The sequence below is a fragment of the Notechis scutatus genome, chromosome 2 (assembly GCF_049901735.1).
Source record: "Notechis scutatus isolate UNSWTSFEM ecotype Mainland chromosome 2, rNotScu1.2, whole genome shotgun sequence".
Lineage (NCBI taxonomy): Eukaryota > Metazoa > Chordata > Lepidosauria > Squamata > Elapidae > Notechis > Notechis scutatus.
In genome coordinates, this window is record NC_142010.1 from 133,839,314 (window position 1) to 133,862,420 (window position 23,107).

At 37.2% G+C, this 23,107-nt stretch overlaps 1 protein-coding gene across 6 annotated transcripts in view; it reads left to right on the plus strand.

Moving 5' to 3' along the window:
- The window catches only part of RACGAP1 (Rac GTPase activating protein 1), a 28,331-nt gene extending 14,813 nt beyond the window's left edge, over positions 1-13,518 (plus strand). For all 6 annotated transcript variants that reach the window (XM_087956244.1, XM_087956245.1, XM_087956248.1 and 3 more), the window contains 13 exons: positions 1,307-1,376; positions 1,563-1,616; positions 2,712-2,789; positions 3,531-3,648; positions 4,202-4,329; positions 6,360-6,524; positions 7,476-7,571; positions 7,928-8,126; positions 9,719-9,824; positions 9,995-10,127; positions 10,280-10,415; positions 12,093-12,201; positions 12,925-13,518. In XM_087956244.1, the coding sequence (XP_087812370.1) occupies positions 1,307-1,376; positions 1,563-1,616; positions 2,712-2,789; positions 3,531-3,648; positions 4,202-4,329; positions 6,360-6,524; positions 7,476-7,571; positions 7,928-8,126; positions 9,719-9,824; positions 9,995-10,127; positions 10,280-10,415; positions 12,093-12,201; positions 12,925-13,000 (1,468 nt within the window). In that variant the 3' untranslated portion in view covers positions 13,001-13,518. The remainder of the gene's footprint in view (positions 1-1,306; positions 1,377-1,562; positions 1,617-2,711; positions 2,790-3,530; positions 3,649-4,201; positions 4,330-6,359; positions 6,525-7,475; positions 7,572-7,927; positions 8,127-9,718; positions 9,825-9,994; positions 10,128-10,279; positions 10,416-12,092; positions 12,202-12,924) is intronic.
- The last annotated feature ends 9,589 nt before the right edge of the window (positions 13,519-23,107 follow it).

Consider the following 23,107-nt stretch of genomic DNA (forward strand, 5'->3'; position numbering starts at 1 on the left):
AGATACTTAAAATAACAAGATGCAATCCTAACACATTTTTGTGCATTTTGTTATTTAAAATTTTCAAATATTGAAGTACATGGGTTGCAAGTGGCATTGTTAAACTTCATGATGTTTTTACTAGTACACTGTGGTAAGATACAGAGAAAAGTCATGGAATATATAGGCACATGAAAGAGGTAAAGAATAATTGGCAGGTAAAAGTCGATCACAAAACTCCAGTTTCATTACTTGAATTATTTCCAAGAGGTTCTGTTTATCAATATGTTAAGCTTATGAGAACTGAATAGAATGGGACCAAATTGGTGGGCAAAACTCAAAAACCCTTGAGTTGGGAAAATGGCCCGGATCTAGGCAGGGGCTGCAGAGAAAAATATCCACTTGCTATAGAAGAGGAGGAAGTAGGCACAGCTCAGATAGTTGCTGACTGTTCCATTATTAGCTACTTCCTGCTTCCTTCCTGTTCATGTAACTCATATTTTTATGGGATTGGAAAGAATTCCAGGAGCAATGTGCTATATTCTTTATCTTGTTTTTCCTGGAAAATAGGATTTTCAGAATTTCAACTTGTATCTCAGGAAATATGTAGTTTTATATATAGGCAGGACTAATCCATTACCGCATAACTCTGGGTATGTTTACTCATCAGCTACCCAAAATATACCCAAATTATATAAATATATTAGGGCTTTTATAGTTTTTTTCCAATAGGCTTTTGGTGTTATTAAGACAAATTTAGGGGATTAGAGGGTACAAAGAATATGGTAAACATAGTACATGTTTTATTGTGAAGAAAATTTGACTCCCATTGAGTTAGGCAGTGGCATAAAGGACATATTAAGTGTTATCCCGCTGAAACCACTGAAATATAATGCTTAACCTGAGCTGTTAAGGAGCTTTAAAAATGAATCTGTGACTTTTAGTCTTTTTTAGTATTACTACAGTAAAGTTTTTACATCAAGATACCAAATCCCATGTTTTTCATGATAAAATATAAAGAATTCTGAATAGTCATGGGCTGGTTCCACATACGTTACACGTCTAACTAACACTCATACTAGATACCCTATGTTCTATGTCTATTTTAACCATGTTATTGTAAGTTCGGTACTGACGTCACAACAAAATGCTTGCATCTAATGCTGTTCGTCTTTTAACTGCATTGTTTAAATTGTTAAAGGGGAGTAACTTTTAAAATTCTGAATATGTTATAATATTCTTTTCAAACTATGCTAACTTATCAAATACTAGATTACTATCTATGATAAGGTGAGATTTTAAAATGTATGTGTGATTTTTATTTTAGGCTGTCAACAATAGATGAATCTGGTTCAATTTTATCCGACATCAGTTTTGACAAAACTGACGAATCATTGGTAATGTAACCATTATCTGAATTCAATTCTTGTACTGTGTTACAATAAAAAAAGTTTAAATGATCCTTTGTAAGATGTCTATTATTATGGGTGTATATTCAAAGTTAGGCATAAAAAAATGAACAGACTGAAAATGCATGTTTGCCATCTGTTTGATACTAAAGAGGGTTTTTTTCTAATATCTAGGATTGGGATTCCACAATGGTAAAGACTGTTAGGTTGAAAAAAAGAGAAAAAAGGGTATGTATGGGTTTTTAAAAATGTATTTGTATTACCTGATACAAAGAGCAAATTTCATTTATTATTGAAATTTACATTAGTGATTGAAGTTATGCCTACAATGCAAATGTTTTCAGCTTGGGTACATTTAAATCATATTTCAGTGTATATAATTGTTATTTTTTCATTAGAGTTATACTCTACTTTTTTATGCTCACAAAATACCCTAACAGGTAGGCATTATGTAGAGAACCATTTAATTGTGCAATAAGTGGGACAAATATATTTAGGAAAATCTGATGTAATAGAATAAACAGAGTTGGAAGGAGCCTTAGAAATCTAGTCCAACCCCCAGCTCAAGCATTTCCAATAAATGTCCAATTTCTTATTTAAAAACTTCCTGTGTTGGATGTTGATGTGGAAATTGCCATAACAGTTTTGCTTTCGGTTAACATACAGTTGAACTTTGGAATTACTGTATTTTTCAGAGTATAAGACGCACCTAGCTTTTGGGGAGGAAAACAAGGGGAAAAAAATTGCCCTCTGCCTCCCAGCAATTTGCCTCCTTGCAGCAAACAGTCTGGTCAGCTTCAGCACAGCTTGATTAGCACAAGCAGCTGATTGTCGGTAGGATCGGCCTCCCAACAATCAGCTGTTTCAGGCTGCTATCGCCTATTGCTGTCTCCATATGCCTCATTTTTGGCCTCTGCAACCCGTTTTCAGCCTCCGCATGCCCTGTTTTTGGCCTCTGTGTACTCTATTTTCTCCCCGTTCCAGGTCGGGGCTTTGGCAACATTCGCTGTATAAGACATAGACATTTCCACCCACTTTTGTATACACCCACATATATATAATATATACTTGAGATGATCTACCACCCTTCCCATTTAATTCTCTTTACTTTCAACTGTATGGGTCACTAGGTAAAGTAGGCAAAAAACGTATTGTCTCTGCATGTTCTGAGTCAGAAATGATAATTTAGATAAATTAATGACTTCATATTCTGCTTAGAACCATTATAAATAATAGAATTTAATATGGTATTTCTCTAGAATTTTCACTTCACTCAAAAATGCTGTCATGCTGTCACTCAAAAGACTTACAAATGTTTTACAGCGCTCTTCTAGACAGTTTATTGAAGGCCCACCTGGTCCTTTAAAGAAAACTCGTTCCATTGGCTCTACAGTAGATCAGGTATGTGCTTTTATAAAGACTGTTAAATTCCTTCCAGAAGTAGGTCTCTGATCTCTAAATACCACATATTTATATAGAGAGGGGGTGTTCATTAGTATTCAATGCTTCATAGCTTTTTACTCACTGCAGATTCATCAATCTCATGTTGCCAATAGGAGGGCTCTATTTGTGTGTGTGTGTGTGTGTGTGTGTGTTTTGTTTATTGTGCCCAATTCTTGGAGAAAGCCTGGATCGAGTCCTTGCAGTTTTTTTGGCAGGGTTTTTCAGAATTTTCTTTCCTAGGGCTGTGAGAAAGTGACTGGCCAAATTTGGCTTTGTGCCTAAGGTGAGACTAGAACTCACGGTCTTCCAGATTCTAGCCCTAACGTCTTAACCACTACACCAAATTGCTCTTGAGGCCAAAGTTCTAAGATAGTAGTGTTCTCTAAGATGCACTTTCTAATGTGATGACTGCTATTCCTAAATATGCTTTCAGGTTTTGATTATGGTGACTGGCAATTTGGGGAGCTACAGTCTCAAGTGTGTCTGGAGTATACAACTGTGAGGAATCTGTTGGAGAGTATGGGATTTATTGGGATCATGTGGAAACTTTTTTTTCTCATTTGAAACCAGGTTTTTTGCTGCATAGGATGGTTAATAGGTGTCCAGATGACGTTATTAAAACACAGATCTTAACTATTCTGAAAGAAAGGGCTTTTTGCTTATGTTTCCTACATGCTTCTTGCAACTATTTTATTTCAGGGAAATGAATCAATAGTTGCAAAAACAACTCTCACAGTTCCTAATGATGGAGGCCCAATTGAAGCAGTTGCCACTATTGAGACTATACCTTACTATGTTGGAAACCAGAGAAAGGCAGGTAAATGTGTCTGTATGAAATATTATTATTTCTTTGTCACAGTTTTTCATCCGTGTTTGCCAGTAATAATGCAGATGCTGATAGAAATGAAAATAAGAGCTTCTGACAGGGTTCATCTGAATTACAGCTAAAATTTGTTATGAATCACGTAGGACCATATTTTCTTTTCATGTATAACACTACGTACTTTTAATTGAAAGTCTTTTCCTTCGTTGGATTTTATATAACAGGAAAAGAAGAAACCTGCCAGTGAAAATGTATTCATTCTGTTAAATCCATCCCACACATTGGTTCTTTAAGAAGGTTTAAAATATCCTTTAAGCCTGAGCTCTTGTGCTGAGGAAAGGATCTAAATGTAACCATTTGCTTCCCCACCCTTCAAAAAAACTGAAGTATTACCTATTGTAATAGAATTGAGAAAAAAGAGCAATAACTTTATCAGGTTAACAACACAGGTTAGAGTAGGTGTATTCGTTTAAACCTGGAGTACCTGCTGTCAGTTTAATCCTGTATCAAAACCTGATTTTTCAAATTGTCTTTTTTTCCACCCAAGCCATCCTACAGCCTTGGAACAGTGACTCAAGCCTGGGAAGCAGGAAGGTTGGAAACAAATCCGAAACAGATGGATCTAGCACTCCTGGAAGCACTGGAATGAGACTACACGAATTTGTATCAAAAACGGTGAGTGAAGAGGCCTCTCAGTTCTGGGCCCAATTCAGAGCTCCAATTATTTTGGGTCTAAGATACCAGTCAGCTGACTTTTTTGTAGTCAGTCATACGCATTCTCTGATTGTCAACTGAGGTTATGTTTTAAATGTTCTGAAAAAAAGAGAATGAAACATGGCGGTTGCTATAATAGATACTGTTCCTAACACTGCGCAAATTTGTTTAATGATTTGGTAAGATATCAAATATGATGTAAAACCTTATTTTGGTTTGTAAAGGCTTGCCCAGAAAGCCATGTTAAGGGAGACATTTGCACATTTTTTTGCAAGAAGTCAAACAAAGGTTGGAAGAAAACCATTTTGAAAATATTTAACCATACAGCTGCAAACTCGTGCCCTATTTTCATTTCATTTTCATTCATTTCATTTCATTTGTTAATCAAATTACATATAAAAATATAGTTAAGGAAAAACAATCAGCTTCACATTTTACATAGAGTTTAAATAATGATCCTGCCAGAGATGGGCTGCTGCCAGTTCACACAGGTTCTGGCAGACTGGTAGATAAGATTAGGCACAGTTTGGCAAACCAGCAAATCCCACCATTGGCTGGTTTTGGGGCTGTTTTCAGGCCATTTTGAGGCCAGAAAACGGCTTGAAGAATGGCCTGAAAACGGCCCAAAAGACAGCCTGAAAATGGCCAGGGGCGGGGCCAGCCAGTGATGGGATTAGCCCCACCTGGCTGAATCCTACCTCTTCCTTTGAGGCGAGTAGCCAGGAGGCGGGGCTAGGTGTGATGAGTGACATCACATACCCAATCACATGACCAACCGACAATGCTTACCCAGCCAGAGAATCAGTTGTTAAAAAATTTGCAGCCCATCCTGCCATAGTATTATTCCTAGCTGCCAAGTACCACCAATGCCTAGGTAATGTAATATAGCAATCTTGCTGAATAAGAAGCTGGTTAAAAGAGCAGTACTGTTGCTGCTATAATTTGCTTTTGGTACTCATAACTGGGATTTTAACAGTTCAGAATTAGTTATGATTAAATTTGTGTTTCAGAGGGATAAACTGATGCACATCTATGCATGCACACCCCCACACACAGAGCCAATAATTAAACAAATTAGGGCTTGTAGTTTGGATACTATGATACCTACATTAAAGAAGCAGCATGATCTAATCATAAATACAAGTAAAAGTTATTTTACAAAACCAATATGTTTTGCTATGCGTGTAAAGAATAGAACAATAATTACAGTAAAAGAAATCAAGTCTTATTTTTTCTCTCTCATATTTCTCTCATTCACTTTCTGCTTGTGATTTATTGTAAGTTTTTATATCAATTACTGACACTGAAATGTCTATCAGTTTTCTCCTGGTTGCCTTTAACTCACAAATTTCTACATCCAGCATCCAAATCTCACTGTACACAACACAGTCCATCTTCCTAGTCTTTCCACACTCTCACAAACTGCTACAGAAACTGCTTTTTCTTCTGGTTTTCCTCCTCGTCCTAGAACTGGCATCTCTAGGCTTGGCAGTCCAGGTCATTCCTCTGCTCAGCTCTTCATAAACCAGTTGATGTGCTCTCCAGCAGCATGTCTTTGCAGCATCTGAAATGTAACCCCCACCCCCTTTCCCCACTTTCCCTTTCTCTCTTTTTAAAATGCTTTATATCTAAGACATGTAAAGAATGCACTTTACAGATGCATTCTGCCATTTTCCTTTTTTCTGTCTACTTGTTCTTGGTCTCGTGAGGGCATATACCTTTTCTAAAAAGAAAAATACATGACCTTTGTAGAGACCCAGACACTTTCCTCCAGCTGGGCATTCAACTGGTACAGATATATAATTTAAATAAAAGAAACCTGTATACATGAATGTCTTCACATTAATGTATCTTAGTGGTTAGTTTCATCTACTTGTCTATGTCTATTTATTGAACTCAGTATATTTCATTGCTTATTCTCGATCAAGTTAGTTTACACATATTCTCTCTCTCCCCCCTTCCCCCCCGCTCCGCAACCTCTCTCTCTCTAGGTTATTAAGCCTGAGTCATGTGTTCCATGCGGGAAGCGGATAAAGTTTGGGAAAATGTCCCTGAAATGCAGAGACTGTCGAGTAGTTACACATCCAGAATGTCGAGATCGCTGCCCCCTGCCCTGCACCCCTACTGTAGCAGGAACCCCTGTCAAAATTGGAGAGGTATGCTTCTAAATAAAATACCTTAGTGCTGATGATTGTATATTGGACCTCAAAAATAATAATAATATTGAAGATTTAAATAGGTGAAAGAGTCTTAGTTCGCTGTGAAAATGTTTTTGACATAAGCGGCAGCAATGTCAAGTTATTTTCTGGTAAATAAAGCTAGTGTTGATACATCCACCAACTCTTATTATACTGGAATTGAAAGAAGCTTTTTAGATTCTAGATGCTGATAGAAAGAAACGTGTACACTGGAGACTGGAGTTTTAATATAAATGTGCCGTATGTATGTGTAAAGCTTTCTTGATATCTGTTTTTAAAGCACATTGGTATCTAGAAATAGAAAAAGAGAGGCGAACAGAAGAAAAAATGACAAAGTAACAGTGCCTGATATTTTGGAAAGAAACTGTTTACTTATATCTTAGTATTCATTGCTCATGTCTAAGATTTTTCACAAGCATTTTATGTTCCAAATATAATCTAAGCTGGGAAGAAGTAATATGTAACATATGCTAAAAAAAACCTTGCACTGTTACTGTTGTTGTACTATTAACATATATACTCTTTTACAGTGCTCAGAAATATGTTAAATTTTTATTGTTGTATCTCTTATATTGAATTACTGAACATTTCATGCCATGTTTTTTTCTTTTCGTATCAGCGCTATGGTAATTTAAAAAACTAAATTAATTTAGTTTATGAGTTAGAATCTTTACATCTAAGCTTTAGAATCTGACACATGGTCACACAAGTTAAATGAGTTCCTTGTCTCTTGTTTTCTTGCTATGCACTTACATGATATAGTTCTCAAGTGATTCTTACTAGTTTTACAGTCAAATTATATATTAAAATTCGTGCCTTTGTTTTCTCTTTAGTGAAAATAAAAATAACAAGAATAACCCTTGTTATTTCCCATTTCCCATACTTGTTCCTTTCTCTTTTTTTTTTTAGGGAGTTCTGGGGGATTTTGTACCTCTGACGACTCCAATGATCCCCTCCATTTTAGTTCACTGTGTAAATGAGATTGAAAGACGAGGCTTGAATGAGGTAAAGTAAGCTTAAAAGGTATAAATCTTATGGAATTGTTGGAATGCAGAAAATGCATATGGTTTCTGCTAAGACCTTCTATATCAGGAGTGTCAAACTGGCAGCCCACGTGCTGGATGTGTCATGTGCAGGCCACGCCCACGCAAGCTCCACAAAGGGGAAAAAATTGTTGCGATATATCACGTGACGTGGCGACTTTGACACCTGTGTTCTATATCTTATCAAGATGTAGCTACTTTCAGAATTGCTGGGATGATGATTATGGAAGTCAAATGCTAGCATATGTTACATTAAAGCTGGAGGGATTTCAGAGAATCAAGTTTGGGATCTTGCTTTAAAAATCATTGTTTCAACAGACAGGCCTCTACCGAATTTCTGGCTGTGACCGCACAGTGAAAGATTTGAAGGAGAAATTCCTTAGAGGGAAAACAGTACCTCTGCTTAGCAGAGTGGAAGATATCCATGCTATTTGTGGCCTTCTTAAAGATTTTCTCCGCAATCTTAAGGAGCCTCTTCTTACTTTCCGTCTCAATAAGGACTTTATGGAAGCAGCAGGTATGAGTAATATAACACATCTGAGTATAAATGTTGAGCATAAAACTTTTCTCCACTAGGCAAACTAAAAAGCTGGTTTTGATCTTTTTCATATGTTTCATCCATGATATTAAAATATTGTTTGTATCCTGACTTTGTTATTTTTACAAATAGCCCAAGGCAGCAAGGCATATCTAACATATACCCTCATTTCCCCTCAATAAATCCTATGAGGTGGCTTGGACTGACAGAGTGACTGGCCCACTAGATTTATAATACAATGTACCTATAGAATAAGAAGGGGATGACAGAGAATGAGGTGGCTGGATGGAGTCACTGAAGCGGTAGACGTGGAAGAGGACAGGAAGGCCTGGAGGAACGTTGTCCATGGGGTCATGATGGGCCGGACATGACTTTGCAACTAACAACAACAATACATATAGTATAAATGTATAGTTCTCCTTCCCACCACCCCCGCCCAAAAGTTTACTATGATTTAGTACTTATTTGCTAAAACTTCCTTTGAATTCCTATATATTGACTTCATTCTATTTTTTATTTTCCACACGGTCTATTTGAAAATCAGTTTTCTGTTTTTGTTAATGCAGGACAGAGCCCAAGACTAAAAATATAATTATACATTAGAACAGGATTCTCCAATCCCCACACTGCGGCCCACTACTGGGCCATGGTCTGATAGAAACCAGGCCACTCTAGTGATGGGCAAGCACACACAAGAAACTTGCCTTGCACAAGCAGCAGGCAAGCGTGCATGCAAAGCTCCATTCATGCGAGTAGATGGCACTCACGCGCGAAGCTGTACGTGTGAGCCTGTTACTCAGACACACCCCATCACACTGGGCCAGGCCACCAAGGTGGAAAGGTTGGAGATGCTGCATTAGAAGTCCCTTTCTTATTGTTTTCTATTACTCAACATAATACTTATTTTTTAAAATTTCAGTAGTTCAATTCTTTATTTCAAAAAAGTTTATTTTCATAGAGAGCAATAGATGTTAATGTGTTACTGATAGAAAGATATAGAAACTTTGGTTGGGAGAAGACCTTGGAGGTAAAATGCTATGTAATCTTCCAAACTAGTCTACAGACTAGTCTAATCTTCATTAACTCCCCAATACAGTTTGCAAACACAGATTAGAGGGGGACCCTGTCTCCCATGAAGACTTTTTTCTTTGAAGAACTTTTTTCTTGCCCCAGATTTGGAGAGTTATATCATTCTTGTTTAACAGTTTCTCTCTCTCCCTTCCTCCCTCCCTCCCTGCTAAAAGTTTTACTAAGAATTGAGCTATGCATCACATTACAGAATGATTTCTTTGGGATTGATTTAATGGTTGCTTGAATCCAGCAAATTGCAGTTTATTCAGCAAATAATAATTAAGCAAACAACAGCTTAGTATGATATATGAACTTACCTATATGTTAAGAAAGGCCCAATATGTTGCCATTTTAAATTAATTCCTTCTCCCTAACATGAAGTCCAAAGTCTTAGAAGCCTAAGCAGTTATAATTAAGGTACCTGCAGAAAATTCATTATTTTCTCCATTGTAATAAGTTGGAAGAGGTCATAGAAATTTCTTTTATGTTTTCATTTAAAGAAATTATAGATGAGGACAACAGTATAGCAGCCATGTATCAAACTGTTGGAGAGCTACCACAGGCTAATAGGGAAACTCTGGCATTCCTCATGATTCACCTGCAGAGGTAAATTCAGTTATGTTACAAATTCTTGAAGAGGCGATTAAAAAAAGGACTCTTATACTATAATTCTATTCATCTTGGGGATTGGGGTAACAATGAAAGGAATAGTTCATAAGACAAAATGTATTACTCCTCTTTGCACAAATGCTCCTACATGTCTATCTTTTCCCTAGAGTGGCTCAAAGTCCAGACACCAGAATGGATATTTCCAACCTAGCTAGAGTCTTTGGGCCTACCATTGTTGGCCATGCTATACCAGAACCTGATCCCATGACACTACTCCAGGATACAAAAAGGCAACCTAGGGTAGGTCACAAGTGTGCATAACAGAATGGGAATGTTCAGTATTTCAAGTGACTTGAGAATGCAGCCTATGTTTGTTTTTGTAAATGCTTAGCATTGATTTGTGCCATCAAGGAAGAAAAATATATTCTTTATATGTCAATGTGAATTTGTAGGTTGTGGAACGGTTGCTCACTTTGCCTGTGGGATACTGGAGCCAGCTCATCATGGTAGAACAGGAAAATATTGAGCCAGCTCACATCATTGAAAATGCCAATGCTTACTCCACACCCTGCACACCTGATGTTAAAGGTAATTATGCCTGCGATCCATCTGCTAGCTGAAATTTGGTAATGTGAACAATAGTGTTGCTTCTTCACACCAAATGTGAATATGAGTGATGATACCCATCCTGGATCCAGTGGGAGATGTTGTAGAAGTCCTGTCCAAGTGTCCAGAGACAGCCACAGTCTGGATGGGGGGGGAAAGATTCAAGCCAGGCAAGTTGGAGTGACTGTTAATTTGAAAGCTTCTGTAACATTTGATGTGAATTCTATGGAGATTTTCAGTCATCCAGGGTCATTGTTGCCCCAAAGGTGCTCTTTCAGGAGGCAACTGGACTTTCTTGTTTGATGGGGAATTCCCCACCATTCAGTTAGAGCTGAAGAAGATTCTTGGGTGAGAAGTGAAACGTCTTCAAAAAAAACAACCAAGAAAGTCCAGTGGCTTCCTAAAAAAGCACCTTTCGGACATTTGGTGGGAATCTGTTCCTCAGAACGTGCAAATTTACAACACAAAGTTCCTCCCAGACTCACCATTCTTACTACATTAGGGAGAAATTGTGAACAGGAGACCCTTCACATGATACCCCATTTACAACTTTGTATGGAACAGGACCGAGGAAGATCACTCAGGCCTTTGTCATCTCCCAATTAGATTATTGTAATTAGCTCTACATGGGCTATCCACAAAATCCATCCAGAAAATTCAACTGGTCCAGAATGCAGCAGTTCAACATGCTCTCAGACCAATCTCTGTATTGCCACCTTTCAATGCTGTGGGAACTATATTGATGTATTTCCAAGTGCAATTCTAGATGCTGGTTGCTATCTTTAAAATTTGCCTGTTTGGCTCGTATCCTGTATATTTAAAGGACAGTCTTTCCACACCGTCTGCTCATTCCATCCTGATAACTAGAGAGAGTTTACTAAGAGTTCCCACCTATCAGTACTTAGGTGGCAAGAGGGGGTTCAATATTGGACATTCTTAATGGCAGTTCCCCTCCTGTGGACACCTTGTCATTTGTCACAAGAATGGCCCCACATGTGTGATGGAAATCAGTAGAAACTTGGCTTTTCTGGAAGACTTACGGGGGGGCTAATTGGTAAGCCACAGATAGAAATGCATACACACACACAAAAAAAGCACATAGAATGTGTGTGTATGTGGATTTGTATTTTTTTTTCTTATTTGATGTTATAATTTGGTGAAATTTCAAAATGTAACTTTATGGTTATTTTAATCTCTGTAAACTGCCTAAGGTCTGTGAAGATTGACGTGATAGATAAATTGCAGAAATAAATAAATTCCACAGGGTTGCCATTCTTAGTGGAAAAACCTCTCATTCTTTCCATTCATATACAATTTTATTCTCTGCTCCTTCAACATATGGAGCGTGTCTACCCATTTTCTGTGTCTGCTACTTCAATCTGCATAAATTGTGTTTCGGTATTCAGGGATTTTGCTTGCCAAAAAAATTGCAGGACAATTGTATAGGTTGAAGTTATTTGCACTTAAGCTTATTTTTTTTGAGCAAAGGCTGAAAACTTGGTGAGAATTAGATTCAGATTAATTGTGATATTGTTTGAGAGAGAGAAAGTAAGTCATTCTTATTAAGATTTTTCATCACTGATAATGAATGCAAAGTTCTGAAGCTATTTGAAACATTGTGGCTTAAGAATATTAACTGTAATTGTTCTTATCACATAGTGAGCATGTTGGGACCACTCACTACTCCAGAACAGCAATTGGCAAAAACTCCTTCAAGCAGCTCACTGTCTCAGAAAGTCAAGTCTACATTTAGCAAAACCACTCCCAAGTAAGTTTAATTATTTATTTGGTCTAATTAGCAAACTATCAAGTCAAATCCTTATTGAGGTCACAGACGAGAATAAATTAGCAAAGTATGTTTTTTTTTCTATCCTTCCTTAGTATTTTGGAGCTATAAATTGAGTTTGTGTAAAAGCTGGTGAGATCAGAGCAAAATTGGGGGGGGATTCTGATTCTAAATATATGATTTGGAGTACTGGGGAATGAAAATTGGTGAGACTACTTGAGATGGAACAGAATATGAGGAATAATTGAAACATATCCAGAGGGAAAATATTCCAAAGGAGCAACACATTAGTTGTGAATACTTAAAAAAACATTTCAGCTCAAATGGTTGCAATTTTTAATTTGAAATATAAGGCTATCTTATCAGTTTACCTGTGAATTGCAGGCTCCTTACATGGACTTTTATGGGGTTGTGATTTTTCCAGAATGTGTTATATAAATACAACACAGAATAGCCCAACTGCTTCTACTGTACAACTGTTTCCGGACTATATATGGAAGCCAGGGGGAAGATTTTTTGCATTAGTTTCAGAGAATTTGAGTTGTATGTTTTTGTATGTCATGGAAAGTAGAAATATGGATCAGAGTTCAACAGATATTAAAGAATAGGTTATTTTTCTATCAAACAAATGCTAAAACATACAGATATTTGCCACTATTGCATATTGAAAACTGCTCATAATGAATCTTTCCACTTATTTCCTAGATTTGCAAGCAAAAGCAAGTCTGCAACAACCTTTGGACGGCAAGGAAACTTTTTTGCTTCTCCAATGCTGAAATGAAATATCCTGGTGTTCTGATTATCTGCTTGCAGTGCAATTATAAAGACCAGCAATAAAATCTCAAGTTGTTCCTTCACTTCCTAACAACAATGTGTAATAACTTCAGTAATATATATCTGCTTTTTAGCTTTTCTTAAATTTTAGTTGAATTTTATTCAGTGTAAGATGTCTAGTCATATCACATTTATTGTAGGGTATAACTGGCATAACCCACTCAGCGTGTAAGTAGGGAATTTGCAAGTTTGCTTGTTTCTGAAAATATGTCTCTAGTTGGGAATGTGCCATAATTGGAAAGGAATGTAGTTTGAAAACCTAGTAATTTTCTTCATTTTACAAGCTTTGGATAAAGTAAGTGCTGATCCATTACAAAGGTATCTGCTTGAAACTATATATATTCAAAATGCGGTCATATGAAAAATTGAAACCATGGTCCATTAGTGCATGTACACATTGTATAAGATATTTCTTTTGATATCAAAGGAGGATATAATAAATGTGATAACTAATTGAGTAAATGATATAATAGTATGTTGTCACTTTACTCTCACTTAGATTATTTGAATTATATACGCTTATTAAAATCATGTGCTTAGCATTGGGAAGACTTAAGGTTACAGTCGTGAATTTATTTTTGAATGTATATCTATAAAGCTTTCTGACAAAGGGAATTCTTGAAAGAGCTGTCATTAAATAGAAGTTGAATGTAATATCCGTTGATAGATGTATGGGATAAATCTGTCCATTTGACTTTTTAATTAATTTCAATCGTATGTTAAAAACCACTCTATTTAAAAGCATGTTACTTTGCAGCATCAAACCAGCATAGATAAAAGTGACTTAGATTTGAACAAGGAAATTAGTAAGCTTAGATAATCTTCCCAAACAAGGAAAGAACGGGTGCAAGAAAATTTATTGCACAACTTCCATTCTGTGTGACTCCATTCTATACATGTTTCAAATTGAGGCGTTTTCTGCCACAGTAAATACTGTTGCTATCAGGAACCTCTATACAATTGGAATGTGGACATGGGTTTCAAAATTCTCCGAAGTATCTGGATGGAGGGAAACACTTTTGCCTTTATTTAGGGATATTTGATGGGAATTTCTGGTACTTGGTTGTAGATAACTTTGGATAGATAAGGGGAAAAATGGCCATGGATCATTCTCTCAAAATTGTGTAAATTATGAGGAAGGATTACTATAGGGTTTTATCTTTGAGGATAGCCTCACTATATTGGGTATCCAGAAAGTTCTATTGACTTTAATGGATTACTGTGTCTACTACCTTACTTAAATGAGATTTTGATATAATGTTAGGACAACAGTTCCTAGACAATGTACATACAACTTTAATTTATTTGAAAGAGCACAGCTTTGTGGTGAATCTAGAAAAGAATATGTTTAAAAACTGCAATGTCTAGAGCATTTGGATATACTGTAGTTCTGGACACTAGCCAAGTCAAGATTTTTCTGAATACAAAGATTATTGCAGGTTGGTGTCTTCCATTCTGACATATAGCTGATGTATATAATGGAGTTTGCATGCCTTCAGGGTGGGATGAGGTAACAAGGTCTGGGTTTTTTTGGTCTTGGTTATCAGGATCAAGAAAAGAGTCAAAAGGGTTTTGAAAAAGTGGCAGTGATTTGTTCTAAGGCTCATCCATTTATTATTTAGAAAGTAAATTGGACTTCATTTTGGGGGTTTCCCCTTTGAGCTCTACTTGCACTTAATCTAAATTTTTGTAGTTGGGAGAGTATGACGAAAGTGTGCAAGTTGGGAATACCACCACCATAGGAGCATCAAAGCACATTCAGAGGTTGCAGCTTCAGCAACTTTTGAAGAGGAATTCTTTTAATAGAAAAAATTTGTAGAAATGTGATTTGGAAGTCAGTACATATCTTTACTAAACATTATAAAACCAATAAGAGTACAAATGGGTTTTCCAGTAATAATGTAGTCAGCAATTTTAGAAGTCTTCCTGAGGGGATATTGCTCTGATATATCCTTAGGTAAGAAATGTTGTAAATGACTGCTACTCTCTACGAATGTTTTCTTGCATATTATTTCCAGGGCAGCATCCCATCTGTACTAGTAGATTTATTTTCTGCTTCTTAAGTGAGGTTTATATTTATGTTAAATTTTATTCTATAATATTTGATCCGTTTTAACTGAACAATAGTATTTCAACTTTTTTTTAGATGATTTTGTGTTAACAAAATTCAATAGACATTCTCTGTACCTTTGCATCCAAGCTACTAATATACATTTTGAAGAGTATGATTGAATGTTAGCATCTATTCAATATCTCACTCCACACATGAAATTTTTGAGCTATCAATATATCTACTAGTTATTGGTATTCATCCCACATTCAGCTAGCTTTCTGATTAAAATGCTATATTTTATGGTAGTCTGCTCAGGTGTGTACTAACATCAAGATAGGTTATGTAGAACTCCCATATATATATTAGGAAGATTATCTAGTTCTTTAAAAATTGATCAAGTTAGTTCATTAGGATTTCTCTCTTTCATTTGTGATATGGCCAGACCACCAGCATTCTAAAATGCAATTGATGTGATCTGGAAATTCAAATTAAAAAAATATTCCATAGTTTGAATCCTACGTCTTATTCTGTTCATGTGCTTTTTATTATTCTTAACATCCTTTAGCAACTTACTTCTGAAGTTCAGCTTTCCTTACTTTAAGTTTAAGGACATCTATAAGTACTTATTAAGGAAATAACCTGGACTTCTCCTATGTGTCTCTTTTTTTGGTCCAAATTATTGATAATATTTTTTGTGTGCAGCCATATTGATTTCTTCTGTCTCCCCCCCACTAGAATTGTTTGTAATTATGCTTTAATATCTTCTTTCTTAGGAACTCCTTTTTTAAGGAATTCTTGCCTTCTTTGAGTGCTCCCCCCCCCCCAAAAAAAAATCCTCTGCCATGAAATCCTACCTGTCATTGCACTTATCTTATTCACATTTTAAAAAAGATATATGTTGATCTTAAGCCATCTTAAAGTCTGTAGAGATTCTCACTCATGCAGGGCATGGTTGTCCCAGAGGTGCTTTTTCAGGAGGCAACTGGACTTTCTTGTTTTTTCTTTTGAAGACATTTCACTTCTCATCCGAGAAGCTTCTTCAGCCCTGACAGGATAGTATGGAATGGGAGGATTTATATCTGTCTGCAAGGAATATAAAATCCTTCCATTCCCCACTATCCTGTCAGAGCTGAAGAAGCTTCTCGGATGAGAAGTGAAATGTCTTCAAAAGAAAAAACAAGAAAGTCCAGTTGCCTCCTGAAAAAGCACCTTTGGGACTTAAGCCAAGCTTTCATTTCCCCTAAAATCAAGAAGCCCAATGTTACATTGTCAGTTTCCCCCCAATGTTCCTTCTATTTCCACATCATTGATTGAGTCTTGCAGATAGAATCAACCCTGTGATTTCCTCTTCCCTGTGTGAAGGTAAAAATAGCAACATAGGAATTCCTGTTAAAGATCTTATTTGGCAAAACGTTTCTCCCTTCAGAATCAGGACACTTAAAATCTCCCCACTCCCCCCCAACTCTATTTATTCATGCCTATTTTGCTTGTGGAAAGCATGTGTGGTATTCCTATCTGAAGGATATCTGGAATTGTTCTAGTATACATATGAAAACCTAGCATGATCTTATATAAAAAAAAGACTAGCTAGAATCTTCTGCACCTGTCACTTGTCAAGGGAATACGTAACTCATTCAGTCATGGTTGGTGAAGCAACTCTTTAAAAGACGATGGCTTTGTCAAAAATGAAAAAGGCAGGATTTACAAGCTTGACTTTCACCAAAGAGAATAAAGACTTTTCTATGAAATTAGAAGAAACAATTGTTCCATAACAACTACCATCCTATGTTATCTGCTATTAACCTCACTCTAGCAAGGAACATTTATGTTTCTTTCTACAAAAGCTCAATATACTGGCTATCATCTCTTGTAAATGCACTGGATTATTGGAATGAACACCTTAGGGCAAGTAGGCAAGGGGCACCCATTTACCAGAAAGCGACCAAAGCCCTCCAGCTACTTTATGCAATTGAACTTAAAAGGCAAGGACAGCCTTCTAATCTCAGACCAGGGTTTTATACCAAACCTATGTCTATTTCAGGCAGTGAGAGAAATCCTACTGATGTGTTGATTTGGTAACCAGTCTGCATGTAGAAACATTTTTGAAAAGCCATGCATTAGAAGTAGATGCCTCAAGGTGCTTTTGTGGTTCCTTCTACATGGCAAGCCATTTTTCCTATATAATATTGCTGGTTGTAGATTATATTTGGGTCAGAAGAACCACTGCGTACCAAACAGTTCGCAGAATTAGCCCTTTTTGTGTCCAGTATTTCATCCCCTAAGACAGAGGTCTCCAACCTTGGCAACTTTAAGACTTGTGGACTTTAACTCCCAGAATTCTCCAGCCAGCTCTGCTGGCTGGAGAATTCTGGGAGTTAAAGTCCACAAGTCTTAAAGTTGCCAAGGTTGGAGACCTCTGCCCTAAGACATTTATTTTAGCTCTTTTGAAAAATGTGGCTATGTGTTATGTGGCATTTTTGGTGAATATAGATGTAGAAATGTAATTCAGTTCTGCATTTTCCTGGACTTGCTCAATCCTCTTGTCATTTAATTGTTCAGTCTTTTCCCTAGTGAGTTACTGCCCTCCATTCTATTGCCTGTATACTGATTATAATGTTATTGCTGATACTGTTCCTTAAAATCATTTTTATAATTCCTGTTCTGCTCCATTTCTTTAATGGAAATCTGGATTCCTTTTTTCAAACATTTTCTTTTAATTTTTTTCTGACGTAATTTTGTCAATCGTGGAAGTGGCTTCCAGGACAGCTATTTTACCCCTAACATATTATATGCATTCTGTTAGAGTTCCTATTAGCAGCTTTCAGGCATCCTAAAACTTTCTGGAGAATTTTTATCCTTTTGGTTTTTGTCTTTAATCTCTTCCACTACTCCCTTGTAAGCATTCTTTTTTGTTTAACATATAGTATATATAGCACTGTTTGGGAAGTCATGTCAGCAGACTGGAACTTCTGAAAGCCCTAAATATTTTTTGACTTTCAAGATTATTTTCATCCATAAAACTGTTTAGATTATCTTGGATATAATTTCAATAATATACTGTATCAACTAACATGGCAAACCATATTCTAGGATCCATTTGATTTTGTTGCTGATTTAATGGAATTGTTTTCCTACTTTTATGAAACACTTTTAAATGAACTAGCTACCCATCTTTGTCACATAGAGACTAAGAAAAATAAGTTAATTTTAACTATGGTTTGCTGAATATTCAGCTGCATAATCAAACAATTTACTTTCTCCATAGACTCTGATTGTCTTGGTACTTCTTGGCTCATTTCATGGCCATGTTTATAATTTGCTTAATGTTTAAAGCCATAAATCCAACATCTAATTGCTACTTTCACTAGGATATACTGTATTTTTATGACCTTTGGTTTTTATTACTTAACCTGGTTTTAGTATTGCTGGTTTCCAAATCCTTTATAACTTAAATGTTATCAATATAGAGAGAATGTTTGAATTATGTTCATCTTTTGATTGCTTTGCCATATTGCTGTCTGTACCTCTATGTATTTTCAAAGAGATTTTGCCTTTTTTATTATGTTTCATAAACACAATAGTATGTTATTAGTGCTATGAATGATGCAAGAGGTACTAAATGATCTTTGGGAATAGCACAGATAATATGAGAAGGTGGTTAATTATTTTATACTCAGTGAAATATGTCAGCTTTATATTTCTTTAAAAGTAATAACTATAGAGCCGTTTTAAGGATCTATTTGTCTTTGAGAATCAGGCCAGGAGAAAGATTCCTAATCTTACCATTTCAAGATTGTTGCCCTCCCCTGAGCTTATTCATTACATTATGTTACCCAAAAGATACCTGTGATGCCTCTGATGCCTAATCTCTTAAATATAACATCACACCAAGAGAAAATGAGTTGTCGTATCTGTTAACACCTCTGTTGCACTATTATGGTGTTTTTAGATTAATTACTGTTTAAAGCTGTAAAAACAGACTTGTTGTATATAATCACAATTCCCAAAGGTTCAGCTTTAAACATCTGCTAATACAACACAAGGATTTCACACAATATGTCAAGCCAGTCAGTTAATTTCTAAAGAGAAAGAACACCGAAAGAGACCCTGATAGGTTTTTATTTCAGGGTTGTGAGGCTGATAAAAGAAACAGCATGGTGGAGAATAAAGTTGCTTGATCCTCTGTTGTGCATTGACTTTCTAGCTAAATCCAGCACTTTGATCTGAGTCTGTGCAATATATACACAATCTTTAAGTAAACTGTTCAGTACCCGTAGTCTACTTCACCAAGCTGAGATCTGCTTCCAAATTGCTTCTTACTCCAGAAAAGGAAGAAAGTACCTGCGGTTTTTTTTTTTTCTCACATCATAGAAACATTATACCCTTTAATGATTATAGGAAGATGGAGACTCAGAATAGCAGAGACAGGCTATTCTGGACAGGCTTTTTCAAATTGCTTAACTGTTTTATTAAAAAATGGTTTCTTTTGGCAGCTGCCATTATGATTTCTTTCAGAAACACTTGGGCAAACAATAGAAAATATATTTTCTGATGTAGACATCAGCCATGAGAAAATCTGTGTTTAAAAATCAACATTTACCAAATGCAAACTAATAATAGACAGTTATTTTATTAAGCATAATTTATTCTGTAGCCTTATAATAAAAATGGTGGTTTTGTAAGTGAGCAGACAGCATAAATAACTACACAAAGTATTCAAACTCTGCCAATACTGGATTTCTTAAACAGCCCATTTGATTTTATGCTAACATCTTTCTTGCAAATATAACAACTCATATCACAAAAAATGAAATGTGTTTCATTTTGGCTTAGAGTTTTGTGCGATGAACCCCACCAGTTGTGATTTATTCAAGAACAAATCATGACTTGGACATGATGTGTGAATACAATCAGTAACAAAACGTAACTGGGAAGCGTATTGTCATACTACTTCTATATTTTATTGGAATCATGTCATAAATTAAACAGCATGTGGGAACCATAGCAGGAGCCGCAGTTGTAGTTTTGGAGAGAAAAGATTAGTTACAAGCAGTTGAAGAGTGAGAAACATTAATTATATTACCTCATTTCAAAGGCAATATTTTGAATTCATACTGAAGTGTGGTAATATATTTTATTAATCATTTTATCATTTTCTGTAAGGCCTTTGTATAACTAGCAGTAAGTCTAGGAAGATGTGGGCATTCTTGGTGGGGGTAGGAGTATCTTTGCTCAGAGTGCCTCATTCTGTTTTGATTCTGCCAGTTTAGAAGGAATAGGAAAATGGGTGAAAGTTCAAGGTACAAGATACACAGTTGTGCTTTCTCATGGGACTTTCCAAACTTTCCCATGAGACTTTCCGTGGCTGTATGATCTCACCCTAGCAAGGTAACATCTGGGACTTTCCAAGATTGTGTGTTCTCATGCTGGTGAAGTAATCTCCTGTTGAGGTCATTGTTTTCTGAATATGCATACTGTATTTTGCTTGTGTTTTTTCTCAATAAATACTGCTACCTGAGTTCTCTCAGGGTTGGCATTTTTCACAGAGACAGTTCCCTGTGTCTCATTTCAATGTCAAACCACCATACTGAAGTAAATAGTAAACAGAGCAATATTCACTGGTCATCCCAAATAGACCCCTCGGCAGCAATGTAGTAAAGTGCCAAAGACAGATGATCCCTTTAGTAATTGGCAAAGGCATCAATACATGCTGCAAGGGAGAAGGCAATGGAACGATTTTGTTTTAGCAAGAAACCACACAGGAAGAATTAATGATATGTGCAAACCATTGCACAATATCCGTAATTTTACATAGCAGAACAATGCTTAGGATCACCCCACAGAGCTCTGCGGAAAAGTAAATGCCAAATGTTTATGCTGCCTGAGAAAAAATTATTGTGATACAGCCTAGATAATTGAGAAAGCAAAGGTTGTTTTTCATTCATTATAGAAAGTTAGGTCAAGCTGTGGAACTATCTTAGGAAAATGGGAATCCCACAGCATGTTTACTACCCACATGTGAAACCTATACATTGGACAGAAATCCATAGACCAGAGAATAATCTACAAGCTCTCGTGAAAGTCAAGGACCACAGTGAAAATGAAATTCAGTTTAAATATGGAGAAGACCAAACTAATCTGAACAGGTTCAGCAACCAGATTAAAATTGATAATGAAGATACTGAAGTGGTGGGTCGTTTCTGCCTTCTGGATCAACTGTCAACAGTAAAGGACCAGCAATTAAGAAATATGTCACCCACTGACGGTAGAGTAGCAATGAAACCCCTGGATAATATAGATGCTATGATAAGTCTGCCTACATAGTTCAAAATAGTGCAGATAACAGTTTTCTCTGACAGTCAATGGGCAGAAAATTACTTTGAAGAAGCAGAATAGAAAGTGTATTGACACTGGGTGTCAGAGAAGACTCTTGAGAAGACTGGTTTAGCAAGGAAACACATGGATCATTGACCAAACCCAGAGTTCATAAATGACCAGGCTTAATTTATCATACTTTGAACACATTGTTCAAAGTACACTGCTCAAAAAAATAAAGGGAACACAAAAATAAGACATCCTAGATCTGAATGAATGAAATATTCTTATTAAATACTTTGTTCATTACATAGTTGAATGTGCTGACAACAAAATCACACAAAAATTATCAATGGAAATCAAATTTAGCAACCCATGGAGGTCTGGATTTGGAGTTACACTCAAAATTAAAGTGGAAAAAAACACTACAGGCTGATCCAACTTTGATGTAATGTCCTTAAACCAAGTCAAAATGAGGCTCAGTAGTGTGTGTGGCCTCCATGTGCCTGTATGGCCTCCCTACAACGTCTGGGCATACTCCTGATGAGATGGCGGATGATCTCCTGAGGGATCTCCTCCCACACCTGGACTAAGCATCCCCCAACTCCTGGGCAGTCTGTGGTGCAACGTGGCATTGGTGGATGGTCTCATGATGTCCCAAATGTGCTCAATTGGATTCAGGTCTGGAGAACGGGCGGGCCAGTCCATAGCATCAATGCCTTAGCCTTGCAGGAACTGCTGACACATTCCAGCCACATGAGGTTTAGCATTGTCTTGCATTAGGAGAAACCCAGGGCCAACTGCGCCAGCATATATCCTCAGACAAGGGGTCTGAGGATCGCATCTCAGTACCTAATGGCAGTCAGGCTACCTCTGGTGAGCACATGGAGGGCTGTGCGGCCCCCTAAAGAAATGCCACCCCACACCATTACTGACCCAGTGCCAAACCAGTCATGCTGGAGGATGTTGCAGGCAGCAGAACGTTCTCCACGGCATCTCCAGACCCTGTCACGTCTGTCACATGTGCTCAGTGTGAACCTGCTTTCATCTGTGAAGAGCACAGGGCGGCAGTAGCGAATTTGCCAATCTTGGTGTTCTCTGGCAAATGCCAAACGTCCTGCACAGTATTGGGCTGTAAGCACAACCCCCACCTGTGGATGTTGGGTGCTCATACCACCCTCATGGAGTCTGTTTCTGACCGTTTGAGCAGCCACATGCACATTTGGGGCCCGCTGGAGGTCATTTTGCAGGGTTTGGGCAGTGCTCCTCCTGTCCCTCCTTGCATAAAGGCGGAGGTAGCAGTCCTGATGCTGGGTTGTTGCCCTCCTACGGCCTCCTCCACGCCTCCTGATGTACTGGCCTGTCTCCTGGTAGCGCTTCCATGCTCTGGATGCTACGCTGACAGACACAGCAAACCTTGCCACAGCTCGCATTGATGTGCCATCCTGGATGAGCTGCACTACCTGAGCCACTTGTGTGGGTTGTAGACTCCGTCTCATGCTACCACTAGAGTGAAAGCACCGCCAGCATTCAAAAGTGACCAAACCATCAGCCAGAAAGCATAGGAACTGAGAAGTGGTCTGTGGTCACCACCTGCAGACCCACTCCTTTATTGGGGATGTCTTGCCTATGCTTTCCACCTGTTGTCTATTCCATTTGCACAACAGCATGTGAAATTGATTGTCA